The 25,766-nt window shown below is 44.9% G+C and overlaps 1 protein-coding gene and 1 non-coding gene across 2 annotated transcripts; one reads left to right on the forward strand and one right to left on the reverse strand.

The window, feature by feature from the left end:
- Positions 1-634: 634 nt before the first annotated feature.
- On the reverse strand, positions 635-5,350 carry LOC139233875 (frizzled-2). The gene has a single exon (XM_070864494.1). The coding sequence runs from the start codon at positions 5,085-5,087 to the stop codon at positions 3,432-3,434; it is 1,656 nt and encodes a 551-aa protein (XP_070720595.1). The 5' UTR covers positions 5,088-5,350; the 3' UTR covers positions 635-3,431.
- A 6,822-nt stretch (positions 5,351-12,172) lies between these two features.
- LOC139234191 (U2 spliceosomal RNA) lies at positions 12,173-12,354 on the forward strand. The gene has a single exon (XR_011588292.1). It is a non-coding gene; the product is annotated as a U2 spliceosomal RNA (small nuclear RNA).
- Positions 12,355-25,766: the final 13,412 nt, after the last annotated feature.

The following is a 25,766-nucleotide window of genomic DNA, read 5'->3' on the forward strand; positions in this document are numbered from 1 at the left end:
ACCAGAAACCACCAAAGGACACTCACCAAAATACCCCAGTGGAGAGCGCTGAGCCAGTCGGCTGTGTAAATCCTTTAAAATGAAGTGTTGCAAAGTGGAAGTGAGCATACACCATCGACAGCTGCACAAAACGTCAACATGCTCATGAAAAACAAAGTTATTGAGATGATTCTATTCCTCAGGAGATTATAAAATGGGCAGCCTTTTTTTTTTTTAAAAGTGATGAAAGGAATATGATGTTCAGTTTGCTTAAGGGGTCTGTCCAGACTGACAGAACGGACTTTCCCTGTGCCACACACAAACTTTGGAACCAGAATACAGTGAATTGTGTTGAGTTTCACTGGAGTTGCACTTTCAGTACCTCCATTCGCCATGCCCTCTAGATAGGAAAATCTGCCAACAGCCCCAACTTAAAGCACACAGCAGGTCGAGAGAAAGGTGAATGGGTTTAGCGCAACTCACAGGCAGTGAGATCCCCTCGTCAGTATTTGAAATCCAGCATTTATACCCGAAAGCGTGCACGTTTTCTTTTTTAAATAAATGGATCAGAAAAGTAACACTTAGTACAATATGATGAATATTGCAACAGGAACTAAATATACAAAAAAAGATCAATACCGAGTTAGGCATTATGAAAGCAAATATGTAGAAAACCAAACCATATTTGCAATACTACACTGCTTAAGTCAAGACCCTCAGGAGAATGTGTGCTTTAACAAATGGTTCCACAATAATGTCAGAGTTACAGGGGGGAAAAGAAGTGTTTCACAGACTGAAGTATGTATTTTCTAGAAAGTGACTGAAACTTGCTCTAAAAATTATTAGGCTGGATTTCTTTTTAGTGTACAAAGACACATTGCATTATATTATGGCATTCTCGATTGATTAAATTATACGAAGGTCGCAAATAGGATGTACAGTTCACCCCCAACTTTCCCTCCCATTTTACAGAATTGCTCTCTCGCTCCGATCAAACAGCATCCAAAAATATAAAAGAACGATTTTTAAACATTTTCTTAAGAGGAGTTACCTATGTTTTTTTTTAAATAAAAAAAAAAAGTGGATCTCACAGGAAATGTGAACCTTAATAATTCCACTCAGCCCCCATGCCAAGCAAGAAAACAGATGTCACTACAGGCCCATCTCGTATCCTAGCATACAGCAACCGTAGAAATGTGTTTACATCATTAACGGGGCCACAACGATCCATCCAGAACACATCCAGACTATGCACACCATGCCAAGAGGTATCGGAATATTTGATCGGTTCTACTGCCCATGTTGGGGCCGGGGGGGGGGTCGACAATTTAACCAGTTCCACTGGTACCAAGTGCGTTTCCTATATTTCAACACTGACTACACTTCAAAAAGTACTTCATTGGCTGGAAAGTGCTTTGGGCCATCCGGTGGTCACGAAAGGAGCTGTACAAATACAAGTCTCTCTTTCTTTGCTAATTACAGTTAGACAGCTGTACAAGTTGATACTTAGAATTATCCAGTTTATTGCACTCCAGAAGGCTTTTGAAAGGAGGGTTTTGGAATTTAAAAATCTGTCACATTCACTCTTAAGGTTTAAAAAAAATGGGTGCAAGTTCTCCCTTGAAAACCGACAGAATTTCCCAACTTTTGCAGCTTTAGTAGGCACTGGCAAATCTAGCACAAGGGATTAAGGGGGGAGGGGGGAAAGAGAGAGAAAGAGAAGACAAATTAACAAAAATAGTTATGCTATTTTAACTTAATTGGTGAAAGTTTGCAGAAGAAAATTAGATTGATGCGAGTTCAATAAAAACACCAGACCTGAACATTACAGCAATGTCTGCATGCTTTTAGTCCGAGTGTAGATAGTTTGCACCCAACACAAGCAATTTTTTGGGGGGGAGGCGGGGGAAATTAAGTGAAAGGATTCCACCAGGAGCCCGATGCATTTGTACAAGAGTTCCATTTCTGGCATTTGGAGATGAAAGTTGCAGGGGAAGCAACTCTGAAAACTGCCCCTCAATGCTTCTGAGGTTCCCAAACACAAGAGGGAATCATAGCCATGCCGATGCCATTCCAGGACACTTGGACACGCCACGTCCTGCAGTTTAACGTGAATCACAAACAAAGTGCCCGCACGCTCCAGAGAGAGAAAAAAAACACACGGCCAGTCGCGTCTCGGAATACTCACGCGGGCGGGTTTAAAATAAAAAAGTGATTCCGAAAGTTCAAAAGGATGTTTATCCCGCAGGCGGAAAAAAAAACGTTTACAAATAAAAGAGACACTCGCGCCTTTCCCGATGACTTGATGGGAAAGTCTTGTTTACAACCACACTTTAAACTCAATGCCCTTTCCCAGCTAGGAAATAGGAGAAAGGCACCACACAAAGCCCTTACATGGCGAGGAAACTGGTCCGGGGGACCCTCAGAGCAGGGCTGCGCGCTCTTTGTGGAAGGAGGGGGAAGTTTGGTGAACTTTAGAGAGTTTGGAGCAGGGAGAGCGAAATCTCCCCACTTCCCAGCCCCTCCCCAAAAAAAAGACCTGCCCAAGTAAAAGGACATGCAACTCCTGATTTTGTACAAAAAGAGTGGATTTTTTATTTAAAAAGGGAGGCAAAAAAATGCCGAATATAGAAACAATTCTATTGATCTATAAATATAAAAGAATTGTGACCAAATATGAAGCTATGAACACACCCAGCCATAAACAACGGTTTAAAATAAAAGCACTTGGTGCTCACTGATTGAAATGGACATCTGTGCAGTTGGAAAAAAAACACACTTGAGCATGTTATTGTAAATGTTTGCGTAAGAATTAGACAATCTAATGGTCTGGGATTGTCCAAAACATGCATACAAAAAAAGAGAAAAATTCTATGTGCCTTAAGTTCCTTGGGGAGTGTGAAACTAGAAACCAAACTCGCCATTAAGCACAAGATTCTTTTTTTCCTCGTTCTCCGCAGTCATGGAGAAATAGTCATGTGCTCTTCATTAGATCCCGAGAGCGAGAGAGAGGGGGGGGAAGTTTCATATATATTTATCCATGGCAATCTAAATATGCAGCAGCGCCGAGATTTCTACATCTCAGCGGGGGGAAGAAACCCAGAGAGAGAGTCTTTGCTTTAAATGGAATCGACTCAAATTTTTTTTTAAAAAAAGGGTCCATTTGAGCCAAGCGTGTCAGTTTTCAAGTCTAGCTCCTTTTTCGGAAATTCATTGGCAAGTCAGTGAAAACTAGTACCAAACAAAAAAATTCTCAAGTAGGATCTCTTTTTTTTTTTAAATACAAATATATAATTAAAAATTTTTACAAATGCTATTTACAGGTTTTATTACACCTCGGGAAGTTATCCTAATGCAAACGTTAAGTAAAACCAATTATCAAAATCATAAAAAAAAAACACCAAAATAAAAAGGGAGTGTGTGTGTGTGTTTTTAAAACTTGTGTTGGTGTCTCACACGGTTGTCTCGCCGTGTTTGCTGTTGGTGAGTCTGGTGTAGAACTTACGCCAGGAGTGCAATGTCTTGCCTGACCAGATCCAGAAGCCGGACGTGATGCCCACGATCAGGGTCATGAGATATTTGATCATGTACACCGTGAAGTCAGGGGTCATCCTGGGGTAGTAGTGCATGGGGCAGGGGATGGCGTAGCTTTTGCAAGTCTGGCTCACCCAGCTGCGCTCCCACTGCTCGCGGAATGCCTGCTCGTAGAAGTAGCAGGCGATGACGATGGTGGCGGGCACAGTGTAGAGCACGCTGAACACGCCGATCCGCACCATCAGCTTCTCCAGCTTCTCGGTCTTGGTGCCGTCGTGCTTCATGATGGTGCGGATGCGGAAGAGCGAGACGAAGCCGGCCAGCAGGAAGGAGGTGCCGATGAAGAGGTAGACAAAGAGGGGCGCCAGCACGAAGCCCCGCAGCGGGTCGATGCTGTTGAGCCCCACGAAGCACACCCCGCTCAGCAGGTCGCCGTCGATCTGCCCCATGGCCAGGATGGTGATGGTCTTCACCGCCGGCACCGCCCAGGCGGCCAGATGGAAGTACTGAGAGTTGGCCTCGATGGCTTCGTGGCCCCACTTCATGCCGGCCGCCAGGAACCAGGTGAGCGACAGGATGACCCACCAGATGGAGCTGGCCATGCTGAAGAAGTAGAGCATCATGAAGAGGATGGTGCAGCCTTCCTTCTTGGTGCCCTGCACCACCGTCTTGTAGCTGTCCTCGGCGAACTTCTCGTTGCACACCACCTTGTCGTCCAGGATGAAGCCGGCGATGTAGGCGATGGACACCATGGTGTAGCAGCCCGACAGGAAGATGATGGGGCGCTCGGGGTAGCGGAAGCGCTGCATGTCCACCAGGTAGGTGGTGACGGTGAAGAGGGTGGAGGCGCAGCACAGCGAGGACCAGATGAGGATCCAGATGCGGGCGAAGTGGATCTCCTCCTGGTTGAAGAACATGTAGCCGTTGACCTTGTCGGGCTCGCAGGGAGCGGCGCACTCCTTCTCGCCCAGGAACTTGTAGTTGAGGTAGGAGGGCACCTTCAGGGCTCGGGGGCAGTGGAAGGGCTGCTGGTGGTTGTAGCGCGGCGGGTTGGGGGTGCCCAGGTCGTGGACGAGCACGGTGGGCAGAGTGGTGGGGCTGCCTTCCTCCGAGTGGTTTTGGCCCACGCACAGCTGCTCGGTGCCGTGCACCGGGAAGTTCTCGCAGCGCAAACGCTCGGGCCACTGGAAGCCGAACTTGTTCATCAGCGCCTCGCAGCCCTGGCGGGCCCGCTCGCAGATGGAGCGGCACGGCGGGATGGCCTGCTCCAGCACCGTGCACACCGGCGCGTACATGGAGCACAGGAAGAACTTGAGCTCGGGCGAGCACTGCACTTTGACCAGCGGGTAGAACTGGTGCACCTCCAGCCCCGCGTCCTCCTGGTTGGTGTGGCCCAGCAGGTTGGGCATGATGGTCTGGTTGTAGGCGATGTCGGTGCACAGGGGGATGGAGATGGGCTGGCAGAAGCCGTGGTCCGGGATGGAAATGCCCCTCTCGCCCTGGTACTGGCCCCGGACTCTCAGAAAGTTGCAGCCCACAGTGAGCAGCCCGCACAGGAACACGCTGAAATGCATCCTTGCTGGAGATCCGAGGGAGGGGAAAAAGTCTGGTGTGTGTGCGTTGTTTCTAGGGAAGGGGGGAGGGGGGGGGGGGGGAGTTGGAAAACAACTCAATTAATTTTGCAACATTTGCAGAAGAAACTGGTTGAGGGGGGAGAAAAAGAAAAAAAAATAACTTAAACTGGAAGAGACCACGCAGATTGAGAGCGCTCCTCTCACAGATCCAACTGGCTCACTGCGCCCCCGTTAAACGACTGCCTGCTTCTCTCTTTGTGCAACTAACATTATCTCAATTACACCGTTTCAAGGGACCCGCTCTCAGAGGCGAGGCGCTTGCGAGAGAGAGGGTGGGTGGAGATGGGGGGTGAGCAGACGACAAACCTTGAAACAGCCCCGTTTCCCAACCCTCTCCGACAAGCGAGCCAATCGGGTTAAAATCCGACGACCAGCCCTCAGGGCACGATTGGCCGACCGCAACCATAACGATCTCGGTAATGAGATGGCAAACGGCACCACCTTCACTTAAAGCGGCAGCGTGCAGAGGGAAGCGCTCGCTGTAAGGGCTTCGCAAGAGCTAGCGCGATTAGTGCAGTTTATACAAGATGCAAGCAGGACTCCCGGCAAAAACCAGTGTGCTCCCAGAGTAGGCATTTAAATATATATATATACACACACGCAAAAGAAATTACTTTCAGCAGTGGCATCGGCCCCTTTCCAACTCTGTTCAGAGATTTTAATCGCAAAAATTACAGTGAATACATGGTTTTCAAACTTTTGGTGTGGAGAGAGGGCGCTGCAAATCTGTGACATTCTAAACTTCATTTATCCAGAATGGTTTTCTCATCGCAGAAGATGTGTGCAGTCCGCACTCAACAATCTTAATATGCAGTATTAGTAAGTCTGAAAAGAGAAGACGTGAGAAATAACCTGATAGAAGTCTTTAAAATTATGAAGGGGGTTTGGAAAGGTTAGAAGTAGAGAAGATCATTGCACTTGGGGGTGGGAGAGGAAATATAACTTAATTCAGCTCTGAGGAAGGGTCACAGACCTGAAACATTAACTCTGTTTCTCTCTCCACAGATGCTGCTGAGATTTCCAGCAATTTTTCTGTTTTTATTTCAGATTCCAGCATCCGCAGTATTTAGCTTTTGTACTTGCTGTAAATATAAGATAGTTATTAATAAATCCAATAAGGAATTCAGGAGAAACTTCTTTATTCGGGGAGTGATGAGAATGTGGAACTCCCTACCACATGGAGTGATTGAGGCATTGATACATTTAAGGGGAGGCTGGATAAGTCGGAGAGACAAAGGAATTGAGGGGTATGTTGATAGGGTAAGATTAATTAAGGTGGAGGGAGGCATGGACCTGTTTCTGTGCTGTAAATACTATGTAAGTCAATATAGAAAATTGATTCTGTTGGTGAACCCCAGTTTAAAAATGTATGCAGTAAACTATCTTGTAAATTAATTTTATTGTTATAAAAAATCTCAGTCAGGGTATGTAACGATTTTTTTTTTCAAATGAATACTGTGTTGGATTCTGAACTGAAAGAAAAATATTGAGTCGCAGCTTCAGTTGAAAGTTCCTGAGGATGCCTCATTGTAAAACCTCTGCAGGCCCATAGGAATGTTTAGATAGGACTTCAATCACAGGAACTGCAACCACTAAACCTAGGCACATTACTTGTGAGCATCTGATTTAGATCAAACATATGCATGAGCTGGGCATGGAATTTTTGCACTAAGGTATTTGATACTAGCTCCTGATCAGCAAATTTCTTCAAATCCATTTAAAATGATCTCGACTAATTTGAAACACAAGGAAATCAAAAGACCTCTTTGTTACACTGGCTACCTCTTCCTTCGTGTGATGATAGCAAAGCAAATCAAACGTCAATATCCTAATTGGATATCTAGGCCAAAGCTTCCGGTTAACAGCGTGGATATCTTGTAGGCTGCCTGCGAATTCCCTCTGAGGGCAGTGCTCAATGATGTGCTCCAGGGTCTGATTGGGAGCTCCACAGTCGCATGACTAGCTACGTTACTCTGCAATGTAGATCACCGACTCAAATATAGATGCAGACCAGTTTGTCCCGGAAAACGGGGCTGCTCCCGTTCCGTCACCATATCTTCACCGGAAGTGTGGTGGAAATCTCATTTATGCGCTTTAACGGGGTTTCCACTGCACCGCTGGCAAAGATACAGCAGCGGAGTGGGAACAGCTCTGAGGAAATTCCGGGCCACAGTTTAACATTATGGGCAGGAACCCTTTGTCAGAATTTCTCAGACCGATCTTCCAGGCACTGACTGGCCCGCTGTGTTTTTCCAACATTTCAGCTTTTCAATGATCAGGGCTTGTTCTTTTTCTTATTAACTCAATTAAAAAAAAATATTTGTTCCTGGGACGTGGCGAGGCCGGTATTTATTGTCCATTCCTAAATGCCCTCGAGAAGATGGTGGTGAGTTGCTTTTCTTGAACTTTCTTCAAACGTTCAGATTGATTACTTCTTGATCCTTTTAGAAGTGTATTGCATGGTTCATGCGAGAGAGGGAGGAATAAAGAGCTTGCAATTCTGTTCCCCAGGGATGTTGGCAAAATGGTTCGAATTCTAGACACTCCTTTCAAATGCCTGGGGCCCTGCACCCAGTGGGGTGAACATTTCTTCACAGTTACAGGGCCATGCTCCCCTGGAAACTGTTGTTTGTTTGCATTTAAAACAATGCTTTCTGGTTTACTTTTAAACTTTTTTTTTGCTTCACAATTGCTAAATTTTTAATCTAAAACATCTTGTGAAAAAAATTATATTTGGAGTTAATCCATATTCAACAGACCAACTCAACCATCTCTCTCCAAAGCTGCCTGAACAGTTATAGTACCTCCTTCATAGACGCACTCTTCCCCTTTCTCCCCCTTACACAGGAACAGGAGTAAGCCATTCAGCCCATTGAGCCTGTTCCGCCATTCAATTAGATCATGGCTGATCTGCATCTTAACTCCATCTACCTGCCACAGTTGTGTAACCCTTAATAACCTTGCCTAATAAAAATAGGCTGCCCCCTTCTCTTCCCCTCACAAAGGCACTTATCTCTTCATAGCAACATTCTGCTCCCCCGCAGTTTACAAAAGGAATCTTCCCCCAAATTCACAAAGACGCTGTTCCTTTCTTGCCCACTCCTTTCCGTTGACAGAGGCACTCTGCACCTACAGACACCCTAGGACCGAAAAGGCACTTCCTTCCAATATCTGCACACAGTTCACAGAGAGACGCTGTCTCCCTCCCTGATGCCTCCCTCCCTCCCTGATGCCTTACCAGCCACTGGTCTTGGCGGCAGCTCTTACCTGGCACCGCTCTTTCACTTCAGGAGCCAAGCCTGAGTCCCATGCTGCAGGCAGGAATTCCTGACCCGGTCAATTTATTGCGAGATTAGATATTTCTGCCCACGGCTCATGGTTCAGAGTCTGCTCCCAGAACAAAGCAGCAGCAACAGGCGAGAACTGGATGTTGAGACTGTCAGTGAGAACCAGCAACAAGGAATTGGAGCAGCAAATCCCTTGAAGTGGCAAATCAACGGTTGCACAAAAAGCTCACAATGCAACGGCTGATTTGCTACCTCAAGGGGATAGGTGCGACAGTGGGTATGCCTGGTCACAATGCTGCTTGTACTCAGTATGTGATCCGATTCAGTTCATATACAGCTAACAGAAGGTTTGGCGGATTCGCTGTATATACTGCGTCACACTTCAGGCTTGCAAATTTTGATGCACAGGTACAGAAAATGAAAGGGTGGTAGAGGCGCAAACCCTCATTGCCTTTAAAAAGTACTTGGATTATGCACTTGAAGTGCCGTAACCTACAGGGCTACAGACCAGGAGCTGGAAAGTGGGATTAGGCTGGATAGCTCTTTTTTGGCTGGCACAGACACGATGGGCCTAATTGCCATCTTCTGTGCTGTAGAATTCTATGATTCTATGAAAATGGATAGTATTGTGGTGGTAGCAGATTAGTACACTGCCGTTCACAGTAGCCAGGACACAAAGGCACAATTCGCTGGTAGACTGTGGTGACACCTTATTCCTCAGCTATACATATGATATTGTTGCAGCAGGTAAGGTTGCAAACCCCCTCTGGTTTTGGAATTAATTACATAAAGCGCTATATAAATCCAAGTCTTTCTTTCTTTGCATTGCCAGTGATTTTAATGAGTTGTTTTAATGTTTTTTTCCTTGCAAAATTTCTCCCTTCCCCTACTCTTGTTCCCTGGAAGTGCAGCCTCCTTGTCGGAGTACTGCTCCAGCACCCTTTGGTATCTTGTCTAGCCAGCTATTATTTGCTTGTGAGCCTTGTCAATGAATGTTGGCAGGCTATTTAACTGCAGAGGATTCACTGTCAAGTCTTATACTGTCCAGTAGTCCACATCAGTCCTTCTTCTTCCTAATCTATTTCAACTAGTTCTCTAACCATAAGAAGAAAGAAAGACTTGCATTTATATAGTGCCTTTCACAACCACCGGATGTCTCAAAGTGCTTTTCAGCCAATTAAGTACTTTTTGAGGTGTAGTCACTGTTGTAATGTAGGAAAAGCGGCAGCCAATTTTCACACAGCAAGCTCCCACAAACAGCAATGTGAAAATGACCAGATAATCTGTTTCAGTGATGTTAGTTGAGGGATAAATATTGGCCAGGACACCAGAGATAACTCTTCTGCTCTTCTTCGAAATAGTGTCATGGGATCTTTTACGTCCACCTGAGAGAGCAGACAGGGCCTCGGTTTAACGTCTCATCCAAAAGACGGCACCTCCGACGGTGCAGTACTCCCTCAGCACTACACTGCGAGTGTCAACTTAGATTTATGTGCTCAAGTCTCTGGAGTGGGACTTGAACCCACAACCTTCTGACTCAAAAGCGAGAGTGCAACCCACTGAGCCACAGCTGACACTGTATAATCATAGTCATTAAAATGGCTTGGCTCAATTAAGTTAGCACAGACCCTGGAGTGAAGCTCTGAAATTTATAAAATGTAAATTGAACACTAAAAGTGTATTCTTAAAGTAGGTCATTTTTTTGTACTTACTTCTGTGCCGTATGACGTAGATCTGTTAATTATTAAAGTTACTAAAGTTTTCAATTAATTTTCATCAATAAAACATTATAACTCAAAATGCTCCAGCCCTAATCTGCCCCCTTCCTGTTTTGCAGCTCCACTGCTTCCTGCCACTGAATCCATAAAATGGATACAAGAACAAGCTATTATTTTACTGGCCCCACCAAAATAATAGAGAACAAAATATTTTTAAGGTGGATGTGTGGGTCACCCTTATAATGCATTCTGCAACAATTTGAAGGCATCACACGTCATTGCATAATGCATTATGGAGCACAGAATTCAGAGACGAGACCAACTAGTCAGACCCACGCGGTATGACCAGAAAACTACCCCAGTCGAGTGGCTTCATGTTTTGCTCATGCCGCACAGTTCATTGTAGTAACACTATACTTTTGGGATTGGATTTCAGCAGATGTCAGTGCAGCACCAGTCACAAAATATAGTACAACCATGGTCTTACATTGTGCTGACAGCAGAGTCATAACAGTATGAAAGCTACATCTGGAGGGGTTTGTTTTATGTAGCATTATGATACCCATCAGAGATTGGATTCAACTCAGGTCAAAGTGAACTGGACAGAATGTGATGCCCCAATGTTTCAACAGAGAGTTTCCCTTGAGCAAGATCATTCCCAAAGGGTATTAAAGTATCTGCCCAATTCAGTCTCTGGTTTTTAATTTAAGCCTCCAGGAGGTTTGCATCAGGTGTTTCTACTTGCCCGAATCTCTTGCTTTCAAAGGTTGGACAAACCCAATGGGAATAGACTGGAGTTTCGAGACCACAATGCAAGCCCATGCCATTTAACACTGAACCGGTTGCTGTGTCTATACTGCAAGTTCAAAACAAACTTAAGTTTGCAGTACAAGTGAAAATGGGTTTCAGTTTCATTACAGGGCTAAATCTAAGCAAGCAGTCAGTCTGGATCCAAAATGTTAGTGTGAACAAAGTGTTCGAGTGGTTTGAATGACCAGTATAAATAGCAAGCTCGGTGTTTGGTGCAATAAATAAAAAAGAAAGACTTGGATTTATATCGCGTCTTTCATGACCACTAGATGTCTCAAATCGCTTTACAGCCAATGAAATACTTTTGAAGTGTAGTCACTGTTGTAATGTGGGAAAATCCAAATTTTAATTTGATCTAAGTTTCTGTTAAAGTTTTATTTGGAAATTTGTGGGTTCTAGTGCCAAAAGAGGGCACTTGATTTAAAGTTTCTATTTAAAATAGTTGTAATGTGGGAAATGCAACAGCCAATTTGCGCACAGCAAGCTCCCACAAACAGCAATGTGATAATGACCAGATAATCTATTTTTGTTATGTTGATTGAGGGATAAATATTGGCTAGGTCACCGGGGATAACTCCCCTGCTATTCTTCGAAATAGTGGCATGGGATCTTTTACATCCTGAGAGAGCAGATGGGGCCTCGGCTTACCATCTCATCTGAAAGAAGGCAATCCCAACTGTGCAGCACTCCCTCAGCACTGCACTGGGAGTGTCAGCCTAGATTTTTGTGCTCAAGTCCCTGGAGTGGGACTTGAACCCACAACCTTCTGACTCAGAGGGTCAAATAACATATGAATGTGGAAAACTACAATACCACACTGACGGGGATTATTAATGAGGCACATTGTAGCCAAACGTGTAAATCACAAGCTTCTTGATTAGGGTTGGAGTTTTAGTACTGCACGATAGTCAGACTCTACCCTGACTTTGGATGTAAAGTTACATGGGTCAAGGGCTTGCTTGTTTGTCTTTCCAATTGAAAGAGACAAGAAAGGAGAAAAATTGTGAAGGAATGTAAATATAAATGCCCTTTAAAAAATATATATATTTTCAAATCCCCCCCCCCGGCTCAGTGGGCGAATACACTCCCTAGTGTGGTATTGAGCCACCTGGACCAAAAAGGTCCAGGGTTCACTTGGGGATTCAGCTAACTGATCTAAGCTGAGGCAGCAGTTGGTGTGCTGTAACTGGGTTCAGTGATACCCTTGGGTTACGCTTCTCGGCCTTTTGACTAAGATCAAGTGTAGTATCTGTTCTTATCAGTTTAATATCCCCTATCTAGGGACCAAATATTAAATTGATTTTTGGAACAGGAAGATGGAACAGGGGCTTGCTCCGTCCACTCCACGCACCGACCTGGTATTGCAGTGTTTCCAGGAACGGTGCAGCTTCCCCTCTCGGCCTTTTGGCTAAGATCAAATGTAGTAGCGCAAAGTGATCTTTGGCGCTGGAGTTGATCTGACAAGAATGGAAAAAAAAATACCCTTGGGTTACATCCATGATGGATACAGCTCATGCCCCCTAATTGTGTCTGTATATGCAAGGACAGTTATATTCCTGTTCAGCCTGCCATTAAGCAGGCAGGTCGGAAGGCCTCCACACAAGACTGCTCCTGGACCTGGCCAAGGGGGCCATCAACTGGTCCAGGCAGCGGGCGGTCCGGCGGGTCGTTCAGCCCGACTGCCTGCCTCTCTTCCACAGTTACATCCGAGCCAGGGTATCCCTGGAGATGGGGCACACGGTGTCCAGCAGTAACGCTCATGGCCTTCTGCAACTGGTGGGCACCGGAGAGACTGGAGTGCATCATCACCCCGGCAACCAAATTTTGATTTGATTTTATTTTTTTTTGAACGGTTTTGGTTAGTTTGCAGATTCTAGTGGCAGGTTTCATGGTTGAATTGGCAAATGGCTGGTATTTAAAAGAGCTGTGCCCCTTTAAAAAGGGGAGGTGTGGGGCCCACGTTCGATTTTTAATTGGCAATCGCCAACATTTAAAAGAGTCAAGCCTGTAGTTGGGCATGCGGGGAAACGGTTTGAAATGCCTCATCAATATTGATCGGTCAATTCCAACTTCCTCTTGAGTTAATTTGTTGTGGGGGCGAGGGGAACTGGCTTTGTCCGAAAGTAATTCCCCTTCTCCTGGCCAGTTCCAACTTCCCCTATTCTGAGTCAATATTTGGGGAAGAGTGGGAGATCTAAGCAATGCCTTTCTTGGCAATAATCGACCTTAATTATGATCAATGCTTCTCCACGCCGCTTTCAACGAACTCGGCCGGCGGGCCTCATAAGAAGACACAATTAAGTCGAGCTTTTTTTTCACAAGGGAGCATCAGTTGCAGCCTCCTAATTACACTTTCAGGAACAGCGAGACCCATTATGAGCCCCTTTCTTCGTTAGCACCTTAAAAGTGTCATAATTCTTTCACAGGTCGTTGTTATCCAGGTTTATGATTTTTTTTTTAAAAGGCTGGGAGAGGTTTGCTAGGTGAGAAACGATTAAACGTGTTGGCTAAAGTTCTCATTGCACGAAATGTTTTGTATATTTTTTTAAAAACACGACTCCGTTAGAATCCGGCCGCCAGAAGTTTACAAAGACTCGCTGCAAAATGTAACACACCATCGCCTGAGCGATTTAATTCAATCCTGTGTATGTGTGTGTGTATATTTTATTTTATATATATATATATTTGATTGGAATTAATCATTTGTGGAATTTGCCTTCAGGGACTGGCCGTATCCAGCCGGTTGGATCAGGAAAATTCTTGGGATAAAAGTTTTCAACCTCAACCCACGGTGGGAAATAGTTTTGTGTCTGACCCGCGTGAAATTAACACCGAAATCAACAAAATTCAAACTTTTTTTTTAAACAAGAGGGCGAGATGGTTTTCTGCTTTAACAAAAACAAAATTAAATTATTCCTCTCCTCCCAAGTGAAAGTAAGTTTAGTACTGGAGTTATTAAGCTGGTATTGCTCGGCGCAGGCTGGGTTTTATTCGCTATTTTGTGGTTTTAAATAGATTAATAAAGTTAAGAGCAGACAGATCGGTGATCTGCAGCACTCGGAGCTATTTGCTAGTCCAATTTGTTCCCTCCAAGCCTGCCAGAAGTTCGGAGTGGTGGCCCCGACTCTCTTTGTTCGCAGTAATTGAAACCATCGTGGGTTTTTTTTCTCTCTCTCTCCCTCTTTCTCTCTCTGCAAAGCAGGGGGAGAGCAGAGGAAATAAATGGGGGGAATTCGATCCTTCAGTCGGAACCTCTTGCAAGAAATATCTGAAGGGATTTTTTTTTCTTCCTCTCGTGATCTTTGCCAGTGATACAAAGGTCTTGTCCCCTCTCGTTTCCGGATGATGCATTTCTGATCCGACATCAGAAAAAAAAGCAACTTTCTTTTAAAGGGGCACGGCGGTTGTGGAGAAAAATAAATTTTATTCGGCTCAGCTCCAGAAGGACTAAATATATTTAGCCTGTTAGTTGCCAACCTTGTTAAAATACCTGCGCAACAAAATCAAATGAATACAGGATGTTGTTGTACTCTTTGGCAACTAGAGAAGAGTGGCTTGCATTTATATAGCACCTTTCTCAACCTCAGGATGTCTTAAAAAGGCGCTTTACAGCCAATGAAGCACTTTTGCATTACAATCACAGGCAATTTGTGCACCGATAAGGTACAGACAGCAATGAGATAAATAACTGGATATTCTGTTGGTTAGCGAATAAATGTTGACCAGAACAAATAAGGCTTTGGGATATTTTACGTCCTCCTGAGAGGGTAGACGTGGCCTCAGTTTAACATCAGCATTTAGTATCACTGGTGCACCAGTCTATGTGCTCAGGTCTCTGCAATGGGGCTGGAAAACCACAACCTTTTGACCCACAGGCACGATTACTACCACTGGGCCAAAGGCCACTCATTGCAAGGTTGGTAGAACATAACAGAAATCGGAGACGTGAGTTACACTGCAAGGTTTGGCCAGAGAAAGAGCATGCGTAAGTGTAGAGCTCCACTCACCAGCACTCAAATCATAGAATGGTTACAGCGCAGAAGGAGGCCAGTCGGCCCATCGAGCCCGTGCCGGCTCTCTGCAAGAGCACCTCAGCTAGTCCCACTCACCTGTCCTTTCCCTGTAGCCCTGCAATTATTTTTCCTTCAGCTACTTATCCAATTCCCTTTTGAAAGCCACGATTGAGTCTGCCTCCACCACCCTCTCAGGCCATGCATTCCAGATCCTAACCACTCGCTGCATTAAAAAGTTTTTCCTCCTGTCGCCTTTTGTTCTTCTACCAATCACCTGAAATCTGTGTCCTCTGGTTCTTGACCCTTCTCCGAATGGGAACAGTTTCTCTCTACCTACTCTGTCCAGACCCCTCATGATTTTGAACACCTCTATCAAATCTCCTCTCAACCTTCTCTGCTCTAAAGAGAACAACCCCAGCTTCTCCAGTCTATCCACGTAATTGAAGTCCCTCATCCCTGGAACCATTCCTGTAAATCTTTTCTACACCCTCTCTAAGGCCTAAAGTCCAGTGCCCAGAATTGGACACATACTCCAGTTGAGGCTGAACCAGTGTTTTACAAAGGTTCATCATAGCTTCCTTGCTTTTGTACTCTATGGCTCTATTTATGAAGCTTAGGATCCTGTAAGCTTTTTAAACCACTTTTTCAACCTGCCCTGCCACCTTCAACGATTTGTGCACATATACCCCCAGGTCTCTCTGTTCCTGCACCCCCTTTAAAATTGTACCCTTTAGTTTTATTGCCTCTCCTCATTTTTAGTTAAATGTTACCTGTTAACAAAAGACATCAAGGGATGGGGGGAAAAGCGGGAATATGATGTTGAGATAGAGGATCAGCCATGATCATATTGAATGGCGGTGTGAACTTGAAGGGCCGAATAGCCTACTATTGCTCCTATTTTCTATGTTTCAAAAACTTGTATTTTTCAAAGGTCCGAGTTGTCCAATTTTACTGCAGTCAGTGCAAGGGTGAAGCGTGTAAAACAGATTCCTCAAGGTGGTCTCACACTGCTTGCTTAGATTCAATTCAGGTAAGGTTACACCTGAGGCACACCACACAGCTTAGTGTTGATGCAAAGTCAAAACCACTTCACTTTGATGTAGACTGTGTGGTGCAACTGGTCTGTAACAATAGTGCAGGAATTCAAGGAACGGAAGGCACATTGAAGCAATGGATAGTTCGCTCACAGATGTTCACTTAATTCACAAAAACTGAAAGTGAGGTTTTGTTTGGGGTTCACCCTGATAGGATATTGAAGGTCCTGCCCAACTGCCTTGATATTTCCTCATAATCCTGCATCTTGGAGCAATCCATCTATATTTCTGATTAAAACCCATGCACTGCTTGTAAAGACAGAAAAACTTGCATTTATACAGTGCCTTTCAAAATCGCAGGACATCCCAATGTGCTTCACAGCCAATGAAATGTCTTTGAAGTGTAGTCACTGTAATAATGTAGGAAACGCAGCAGCCAATTTGTGCACAGCAAGCTCCCACAAAGAACAATGAAATAAATTACAAATAGATCTGTTTTTTAGGTGCTGGTTGAGGGATAAATGCTGGCCAGGATATCGGAATTCTCCCAGTTTCTCCATCACCATTGCATCACACCAGTATTTCCGATGTGTCTTCCTTTTTCCTCAACCGAGGATTCCTCTCCACCGTGGATGACAGGACCCTCGAATGTGTCCGATCCATTTCCAACAGTTCTGCTCTCACCCCTTCCCTCCCTTCCAGAACCACAATAGGGTACTCCTTGTCCTCAACTTCCACCCCATCAGCCTCCACATTCAACGGATTATCCTCCGCCATTTCCACCACCTCCAGCTCGATGTCACCACCTAACACGTCTTTTCCTCCCCTCCCCTCACAATATTCCGAAGGGACTGTTCCTTCCGCGGCACTCTAGTCCACTCTTCCATCACCCCCAACACCCCCTTCCCATGACATCTCCCCTAATCTTAGAATAAGAGACCGCCCATTTAAAACTGCGATAAAGAGGAATTTCTTCTCTCAGAGGGTTGTAAATCTGTGGAATTCGCTGCCTCAGAGAGCTGTGGAAGCTGGGACATTGAATAAATTTAAGACGGAGATAGATAGTTTCTTAACCGATAAGGGGTTATGGGGAGCAGGCAGGGAAGTGGACCTGAGTCCATGATCGAATCAGCCATGATAGTATTAAATGGCGGAGCAGGCTCGAGGGGCCATATGGCCTACTCCTGCTCCTATTTCTTATGTTCTCATGTAAACACACGAGATGCAACACCTGCCCTTTCACCTACTCCCTTCTCCTGATCCAGGGCCCCAAACACTCCTTCCAGATGAAACAGCAATTTAGTATACTGTATTCAATGCTCACGATGCGGTCTCCTCTACGTCGGGGAGACCAAACGCAGATTGGGTGACCACTTTGTGGAGCACCTCCGTTCAGTCCGTAAGTGTGACCCTGAGCTTCCTGTCACCTGTCACTTTAATACCCCGCTCCACTCCCACTCTGACCTCTCCGTCCTCGGCCTCTTACACTGTTCCAGTGAAGCTCAACATAAGCTCAAAGAACAGCATTTCATCTTTTGATTTGGCACTTTCCAGCCTTCTGGGTTCAACATCGAGTTCAACAATTTCAGACCATAACCATCGCTCCTGTTTTTTTGGACAGCATGTGCTGGTAATGGTTCTGCTGTTAATTTAATCTCGTCTGCTTTCAACCCCATCACAGAAATTCCCGTTTGTTCTTCCCTCCTCACCTTCCCTGCCTCTGTACTTCCTTAAAACCTGACACATCGGGTGAACATTTTCCAGTGCTGATGAAAGGTTACCAGCCTGAAACATTGGCCCAGAAATCCCGGCCTCCCTGGGTCCATACCGAGTGTGTACGGACCTGGGAAGGCATCGCAAAAGCCGGTTTTCAGCGCACAATGCGCATGCACTGAAAACTGGCTTTTCCGGTCTGTCAAGCTACAGTTTGACAGATCCTCTGCATCGCAGGAGCGAGGACATTTGCACGGGCAAGATTGCGGGATTTACCCATATCTTGCCCAGCAAATGTCTTCAAAACTCTTGCGTGTGATAAAAGCAGGAGCATAGTCTACTTTTACAGGCATAAGAGTTTTAAAACACACAAAAACATAATAAAATAAAATTTAAAAAACACATTTTATTGTTAAAAACCCTCCCCATTACAGTAACTTTATTTTAAACCATAATTAAAAGAACTTTTTTGAAAGTCGGAATTTTTTTTCTAAGACATTTATTAACTTTAATTTCAATTAATTTTAATTATGTGAGGTGTGTTTTTTATTATGGTGTTTAGTGTGTTTGGGTTTTTTTTCTCATTAATAGCAATGAGAACTGGTAGATACGGCGTTACCATTGCTATGAATGAGAAAGCTGTGGAACACTGTCCCTGATTGGTTGAGCACTCACACGTGACTGCACCTTCTGTGTGGGAACCTGGAGGACGGGAGTGCGCTTCACAGCACGGGAAGAGAAGGCCTCCCCACCGGAATCACACGCTCCTCCCAGACCACCAGGTACTTTCAGAAAAATTCTCCGGTCGGAGGCATCTGCCCACAGGAAGCCTCCGACTGCAATTTCAGGGCCTATAACTCTGTTTTTCTCTCCACAGATGCTGTCTGGCCTGCTGAGTATTTCCAGCATTTTCTGTTTATATTTCACATTTCCAGCATCTGCAGTATTTTGCCTTTTATACCAGAAAAATCCATTGTTCTTCTGCCATGGGATCTTTTACGTCCACCTAAGACGGGGCCTCGGTTTAAAGTCTCGTCTGAAAGACCGACAGTGCAGCACTCCCTCAGCACTGTGTTGGAGTGGCAGCCTAGATTTTTTGTGCTCCAGTCTCTGGAGTGGAGCATGAACCCACAACCTTCTGACTCTGAGGGGAGAGTGCTACCCACTGAGCCACAGCTGACAAAAATATTGTCACAGCTTCAGTTTAGGCTGAACATGATGGAAATAAGCTTCACCCAGACGTGATGGAGGAGTTTGCAAATTAGCACTCTCCGGATTTAGAGCTTTACGCGACAAGAGGTACATATTGGGAATTTGGGCTTGTATGTCAGTGCGTCCCACACAATATCCATCTATTAATGAACATAAAATCATGCACACTACCAGGGATGCACTCCCATTGTGCAGAGAGGTTCTGCGCACACTCATTTGTAAAATGTACCTTAGTATGTATTGACTTTATTGAGATGGTTTTAACACAACTGAGTTACAGTACTAACTTTTGTTTGGCTAATTTTCTCCCCCTTCATCTGAAGACACTGCAGAATTTCTGCAGGGCTTCTCACAATCTCCTGCTGTAACATCAGCAAGGAGAGCCTCTCTGGAAACCCGACACCATTGATTCATACTGGGGCACGGTTTCAAAGCCATCAGGAACCCTTTGGTACTCTGACGGTGTGTGTTGGCATCATGTTAAACATACGAAACAAGGGGCATCATAGAGAAATCTAACCATGTCCTCACACAACTTCCATTCGTGCACGCTTTCAACCCAGTGTCCCGACAGAGACTGGGGATAGGACCTGGAAACGTCCAGGTCAGTAAGGTTCACTACCAATGTTCTCTTGAGGGGAGGGGGGGCTTCACAGCCCCTTTAACAGGCTGTTGGCCCATTCAAAATACCGTGCGCATTCGCATTTTGTCCATCATCATCATCATCATAGGCGGTCCCTTGAACGAGTATGACTTGCTTCCACATGAGTTCACAGATGTTTCAATGAATGACCCGATGTTCCAGTCCTGAACTCCAATTGAGGGGGTGGAAGATGCCTGTGTGTGGATTTTTTTAACGTGTGGTGACCGTTGCACACCAGCCACCACACGGGCTAATTTAGCTTTAGCTTCATGGGATATGTGTGTATGTTTAGTGTTTGATATGCCCACGTGCATAACATTAAACTCCATTGAAAAGCCAGCTGCACGGGACCCTTGGAACGCTGAGCGGCCGTGCAGCTTAAAGGGAACATTGCTCACTACCATACCCAGCAGTCCATTTACTCACTAAGCCATGAGGGGGTGCTTGCATGTTTTTTTTCCCCGAACAGTTCATGTGTTGATTGCACTGCACAAATAACACTGTGAGTGAGTGTCACCTTACGTTGAATAAAGCTTCATTCGAAATTAGTTTGTTCTTGGCTGTTATCGCCTTTCCAATAAACAACATCCCACAAAAATTAAGAGTGTACTGTTGCTGGAATTTTGCAAGGCTTCCTGACCAATTTAATTCTTCAAACTCCAACCTCAGAACTGACCCGGCACAAACCAAAATGTGCTGGGCCATACCACATGAGGACTCATGGTGTAGCCCGCCAAAGACTCCAATTATCCAGACAAAGGCCCAGCTGAAAGCAGCTGAAAATGAAATAAATATTTTGTTAAAAACGTAAGCTATATATAACTCAGACTCTCTGTATTGTATAAACAGCGCGCATGTAATGGAGCAGGTGGTTAATGCAAAATAAACCACTCATATTGCAGCTGCCGTAACTCACGGAGAACTTGTGGCCCTCGTGTGTTGTAGGGCTGGTGCCGTTTAGCTGTGCATAAACTGTTGCTCCCTGAGATGCCCTGCATGTCGGTGAAAATGGGAAGGAACAATGCCTTTGGCAGTGCAGTCATGAATAGGAACAGTGGAGTGATAGAAAATCACGGACAGCAAGCCCAATCCCCTGATATGATTCGATCGGCAGGCAAAGAGTCCCCACTCCCATCACAAAGTGCAAACTCTGAAAATTATTCCCCAAAGTATCTGTAAGCAGCAGTCCGATAGGGAATAACTAGGAGTGACTGAGAGACACTGGTAATGTTTCCTGCATTACAACAGTGACTACACTTCAAAATGACTTAATTGGCTGTAAGGCGCATTGGGAAGTCCTGTGGTCATGACCGGTGCTATATAAATGCAAGTCTTTCCTTTCTTTTTAATGTGTGCAGGCATCTCTTTTTATAATGCATACTAGTCGATTCCCCCATAGCCTTGCACATGGGGAGTCAAGACCAAGTGCCATCATCATAGGCAGTCCCATGAAATCGAGGAAGACTTGTTTCCACTCAAAGTGAGTTCCCATGTGACTGAACAGTCCAATACGGGAATTACAGTCTCTGTCGCAGGTAGGAGGACAGTGGTTGAAGGAAAGGGTGGGTGGGGAGTCATGGTTCGTTACATGCTCCTTCCGCTGCCTGCGCTTGTTTTCTGCATGCTCTCGGCGACGAGACTCGAGGTGCTCAGCGCCCTCCTGGATGCTCTTCCTCCACTTAGGGTGGTCTTTGACCAGGGTCTCCCAGATGTCGGTGGGGATGTTGCACTTTATCAAGGAGATTTTGAGGGTGTCCTTGAAACGTTTCCTCTGCCCACCTGGGGTTCGCTTGCCGTGTAGGAGTTCCAAGTAGAGCGCTTGCTTTGGGAGTCTTGTGTAAGGCATGCAAACAATGTGGCCTGCCCAACGGAGCTGGTCGAGTGTGGTCTGTGCTTCGATGCTGGAGATGTTGGCCTGATCGAGAACAGTAACATTGGTGCGTCCATCCTCCCATGGGACTGGCAGGATCTTGCAGAGTCATTGTTGGTGGTATTTCTCCAGCGATTTGAGGTGGCTACTGTACATAAGCCACATCTCTGAGCCATACAGGAGGGTGGGTATCACTACAGCCCTATAGACCTTAAGCTTGGTGCCAGATTTGAGGACCTGATCTTTGAACACTCTCTTTCTCAGGTGGCCGAAGGCTGTGCTGGTGCACTGGAGGCGGTGTTGAACCTCGTGGTCGATGTCTCCCCTTGCTGATAATAGGCTGCCGAGGTATGGAAAGTGGTCCAGGTATAGTTGAAGAAGGGTTAGAGGGTGAAGGATAATTGGACCAGGGTGTGCAGATGCTAATCAGTTCCCATTGTAAAATCATACATTCTGCCCTTATTTTTACATAATACATTGATTTTTTAAAAATATTTATAGTTAAATACAAAAAAATGACTGCACTTTGAGAAGCAGAGATTGTGGGAGCCCAGGCATTTAACTGCAGTGCAGTCTGAGAGGCTGGGAGACAGAAAGCTGAGGCACGACAGTGCCACCACTGGCAGGCGGGTATAATTACAGCGATTAGTAAGCGTGACCCCAAGCTTCCGGTCGCCTGTCACTTTAATTCTCCGCTCCACTCCCACTCTGATCTCTCCATCCACGGCCTCCTACACTGTTCCAATGAAGCTCAACGTAAGCTCAAGGATCAGCACCTCATCTTTTGTTTAGGCACTTTACAGCCTTCTGGACTCAACATCGAGTTCAACAATTTCAGACCATAATCTCTACCCCTATTTTTTTTCTGTTTTTGTTCTCTTTCACACGAAAGCTTTTGATGATTCTGCCATTTACACCCTATCTAGACACATCTTTTGTTTCTTAACTTGTTCCTTTACCGTCTCCTCTTGCCTTGCACTATCATCCCTTTCATCTCTCCAATCTCTCCTACCTTCCACCCTATCACAGACCTTCCCTTTTGTTCTTTCCTCCCCTCCCCCTTTCCCTGCCCGTGCACTTCCTTAAAAACCTGTTACATCTCTAACGTTTTCCAGTTCTGACGAAGGGTCATCAACCTGAAACATTAATTCTGTTTCTCTCATAGAAACATAGAAACATAGAAAATAGGTGCAGGAGTAGGCCATTCGGCCCTTCGAGCCTGCACCGCCATTCAATGAGTTCATGGCTGAACATGCAACTTCAGTACCCCATTCCTGCTTTCTCGCCATACCCCTTGATCCCCCTAGTAGTAAGGACTTTATCTAACTCCTTTTTGAATATATTTAATGAATTGGCCTCAACAACTTTCTGTGGTAGAGAATTCCACAGGTTCACCACTCTCTGGGTGAAGAAATTCCTCCTCATCTCGGTCCTAAATGGCTTACCCCTTATCCTTAGACTGTGTCCCCTGGTTCTGGACTTCCCCAACATTGGGAACATTCTTCCTGCATCTAACCTGTCTAACCCCGTCAGAATTTTAAACGTTTCGATGAGGTCCCCTCTCATTCTTCTGAACTCCAGTGAATATAAGCCCAGTTGATCCAGTCTTTCTTGATAGTTCAGTCCCGCCATCCCGGGAATTAGTCTGGTGAACCTTCGCTGCACTCCCTCAATAGCAAGAATGTCCTTCCTCAAGTTAGGAGACCAAAACTGTACACAATACTCCAGGTGTGGCCTCACCAAGGCCCTGTACAACTGTGGTAACACCTCCCTGCCCCTGTACTCTCTCCACACAGATACTGAGTGTTTCCTGTATTTTCTGTTTTTATTACATATCAGTTCCCATTTTAAATGTGGACATAGGAATGTACCGTAAGAACAGGAAGTAAGGTTTTGTAGACAAAAGTGCGTACAGACGCAACATTTTTAATATATCACAGTTTTATAATTTAATTTCATAAACTGCACTTCCTTTTTGATAGACATATCGAGGGAAGATCTCCTCTGGTTACTATGCGTTTACAACATTGCAAACACCCCATAAAGATTTCCTCGAACCCACTATTGAGAGCAAAAGCATAAATACATTCTAGTGCCTTTAAAATTTCACTGGAAATAGCAACAGGAGGAAATCTTTCCTTTTGACATTTAAAAAAAAAGAAAGACTTGCATTTATATAGCGCCTTTCACGACCACCGGCCGTCTCAAAGCACTTTACAATAACAACTTATATTTATATAGCGCCTTTAATGCAGTGCATGTCCCAAGGCGCTTCACAGGAGTATTATGAGATTTAAAAAAAAGATTCACACCAAACTGCATAAGAAGAAATTAGTGCAGGTGACCAAAAGCTTGGTCAAAGAGGTTTTAAGGAGCATCTTGAAGGAGGATAGAGAGGTGGAGAGGTTTAGGCAGGGAATTCCAGAGCTTGGGACCTCGGCAATGGAAGGCACGGCCACAAATGGTTGAGCGATTATAATCAGGGATGCTCAAGAGGGCAGAATTAGAGGAGCGCAGACATCTCGGGGGGGTTGTGGGGCTGGAGGAGATTACAGAGATAGGGAGTGGTGAGGCCATGGAGGGATTTGAAAATAAGGGTGAGAATTTTGAAATCGAGGCGTTGCTTAACTGGTAATTACAGCCAATTAAGTACTTTGAGTGTAGTCACTGTTGTAATGTAGAAAACATGGAAGGCAATTTGCGCACAGCAAGCTCCCACAAACAGCAATGTGATAATAACAGGATAATCTGCTTTGGTTATGTTGATTGAGGGATTGGCCCAGGACACCGGGGATAACTCCCCTGCACTTCTTCGAAATAGTTAACTGGGGTTACCTACCTGAGACGGCAGACAGGGCCTTGGTTTAACGTCTTATCCAAAAGTTTAAAATAAAATGATATTTTTTTAAATGACCTGTGATATGTTGGAACTTGAGTAGGATGTGTTACTGGGACTACCCCCGCCCTTCATCAAGTTTAAAGTTCATCAATGGAGTCGTCAGAGAAACAAAGCTCATTGTATATTAAAATTATTTTATTACGAGAGTGAGTTATGTAGGACATCTTCAAGAGTGTAATAAAAATCACATTCTGTGTGTTGGCCAGTCAGTAGTATGTTTAGAGTAGTCACATTTATTTATACATTTAAAAAAAAAAGTTTACATTTTTAATGGATATCTTTCCCTATGTGATGTGGAGCCAAAGTGGTTGAATATGTCTTGTGATGTGTTTGCAGAGTTCATGTTGCAGCCAGAAGCGATGCCACTTATATAACTGGCACAGTGGCGTGCCGAGCAGAGTGGGGTCAGCTTGGGGCTGAGATGGATGGCAACAAGGCACCGATCGGAAGGGCAGATCTCACTCCTGTGCAGGAACCCCAGAGTCATTCTGAGTTTATAAATACAGTTACATTGCTAAATATTCATGACTGCAGTGTTCCAATTCTTTGAGTAGCGGAGGTCTGAAGACTTTTGGTATGCATTCAGTACAGATACTGCGAAACTAGCTCTGTTGGAGATAGAGTCATAGAATAGCACAGCACAGAAGGAGGAAATTTGGCCCGTTGAAGCTGTATCAGCGATTTTGAAGAGCAATCCAGTTAGTCCGCCCTCACCCCCCCCCTCCCCCACCCCCGCTCTTTCCCTATAACTGCAATTTTTTTCTCCTTCAAGCATTAATCCAATTCCCTTTTGAAGGCTGTTGTTGAATCTGCTCCCACTATCCTATCAGGCAGTGCATTCCAAATCCTAACCACTCGTTGCATAGAAAATATTTTCCTCATGTCGCCTCTGGTTCTTTTACCAATCATTGTAAATCTGCACCCTCTGGTTATTGACCCTGCAGCTATTAGAAACAGGTTCTCTTTATTTGCTCCCTTCATCTAATCCCTTCATGGTTTTAAACACCACTTTCAAATCTCCTCGTGGCCTTCTCTGCTCTAAGGAGAACAACCCCAGCTTCTCCAGCCTATCCATGTAATCCCTCAGCTCTGAAACCATCCTAGTAAATGTCTTTTGTACCCTCTCCAATGCCTTCACATCCACCCGAAAGTGCGGTGCCCACAATTGGACACAATATTCCAGCTGGGGCCGAGCTATTGTTTTATATAGGTTTAGCATTACTTCCTGGATTCTTTTATGAAGTTATATTTCTTTAAGGCAGACTAGTTGGAGGGGGAAAAAAAGTTCTGATAATTTCTTCATTAAGTTTTTACTTAAACTACTGAGCCACTGATAGAGTCTAACACCATGTGATGTGGTACTGAGTGATATATTAGGAAGATCCACGGTTTGATTCCTTGCTGTTCCATGAGGTCGCTG

This window comes from Pristiophorus japonicus, chromosome 21 (assembly GCF_044704955.1).
Source record: "Pristiophorus japonicus isolate sPriJap1 chromosome 21, sPriJap1.hap1, whole genome shotgun sequence".
In the NCBI taxonomy this organism is placed as follows: Eukaryota; Metazoa; Chordata; class Chondrichthyes; family Pristiophoridae; genus Pristiophorus; species Pristiophorus japonicus.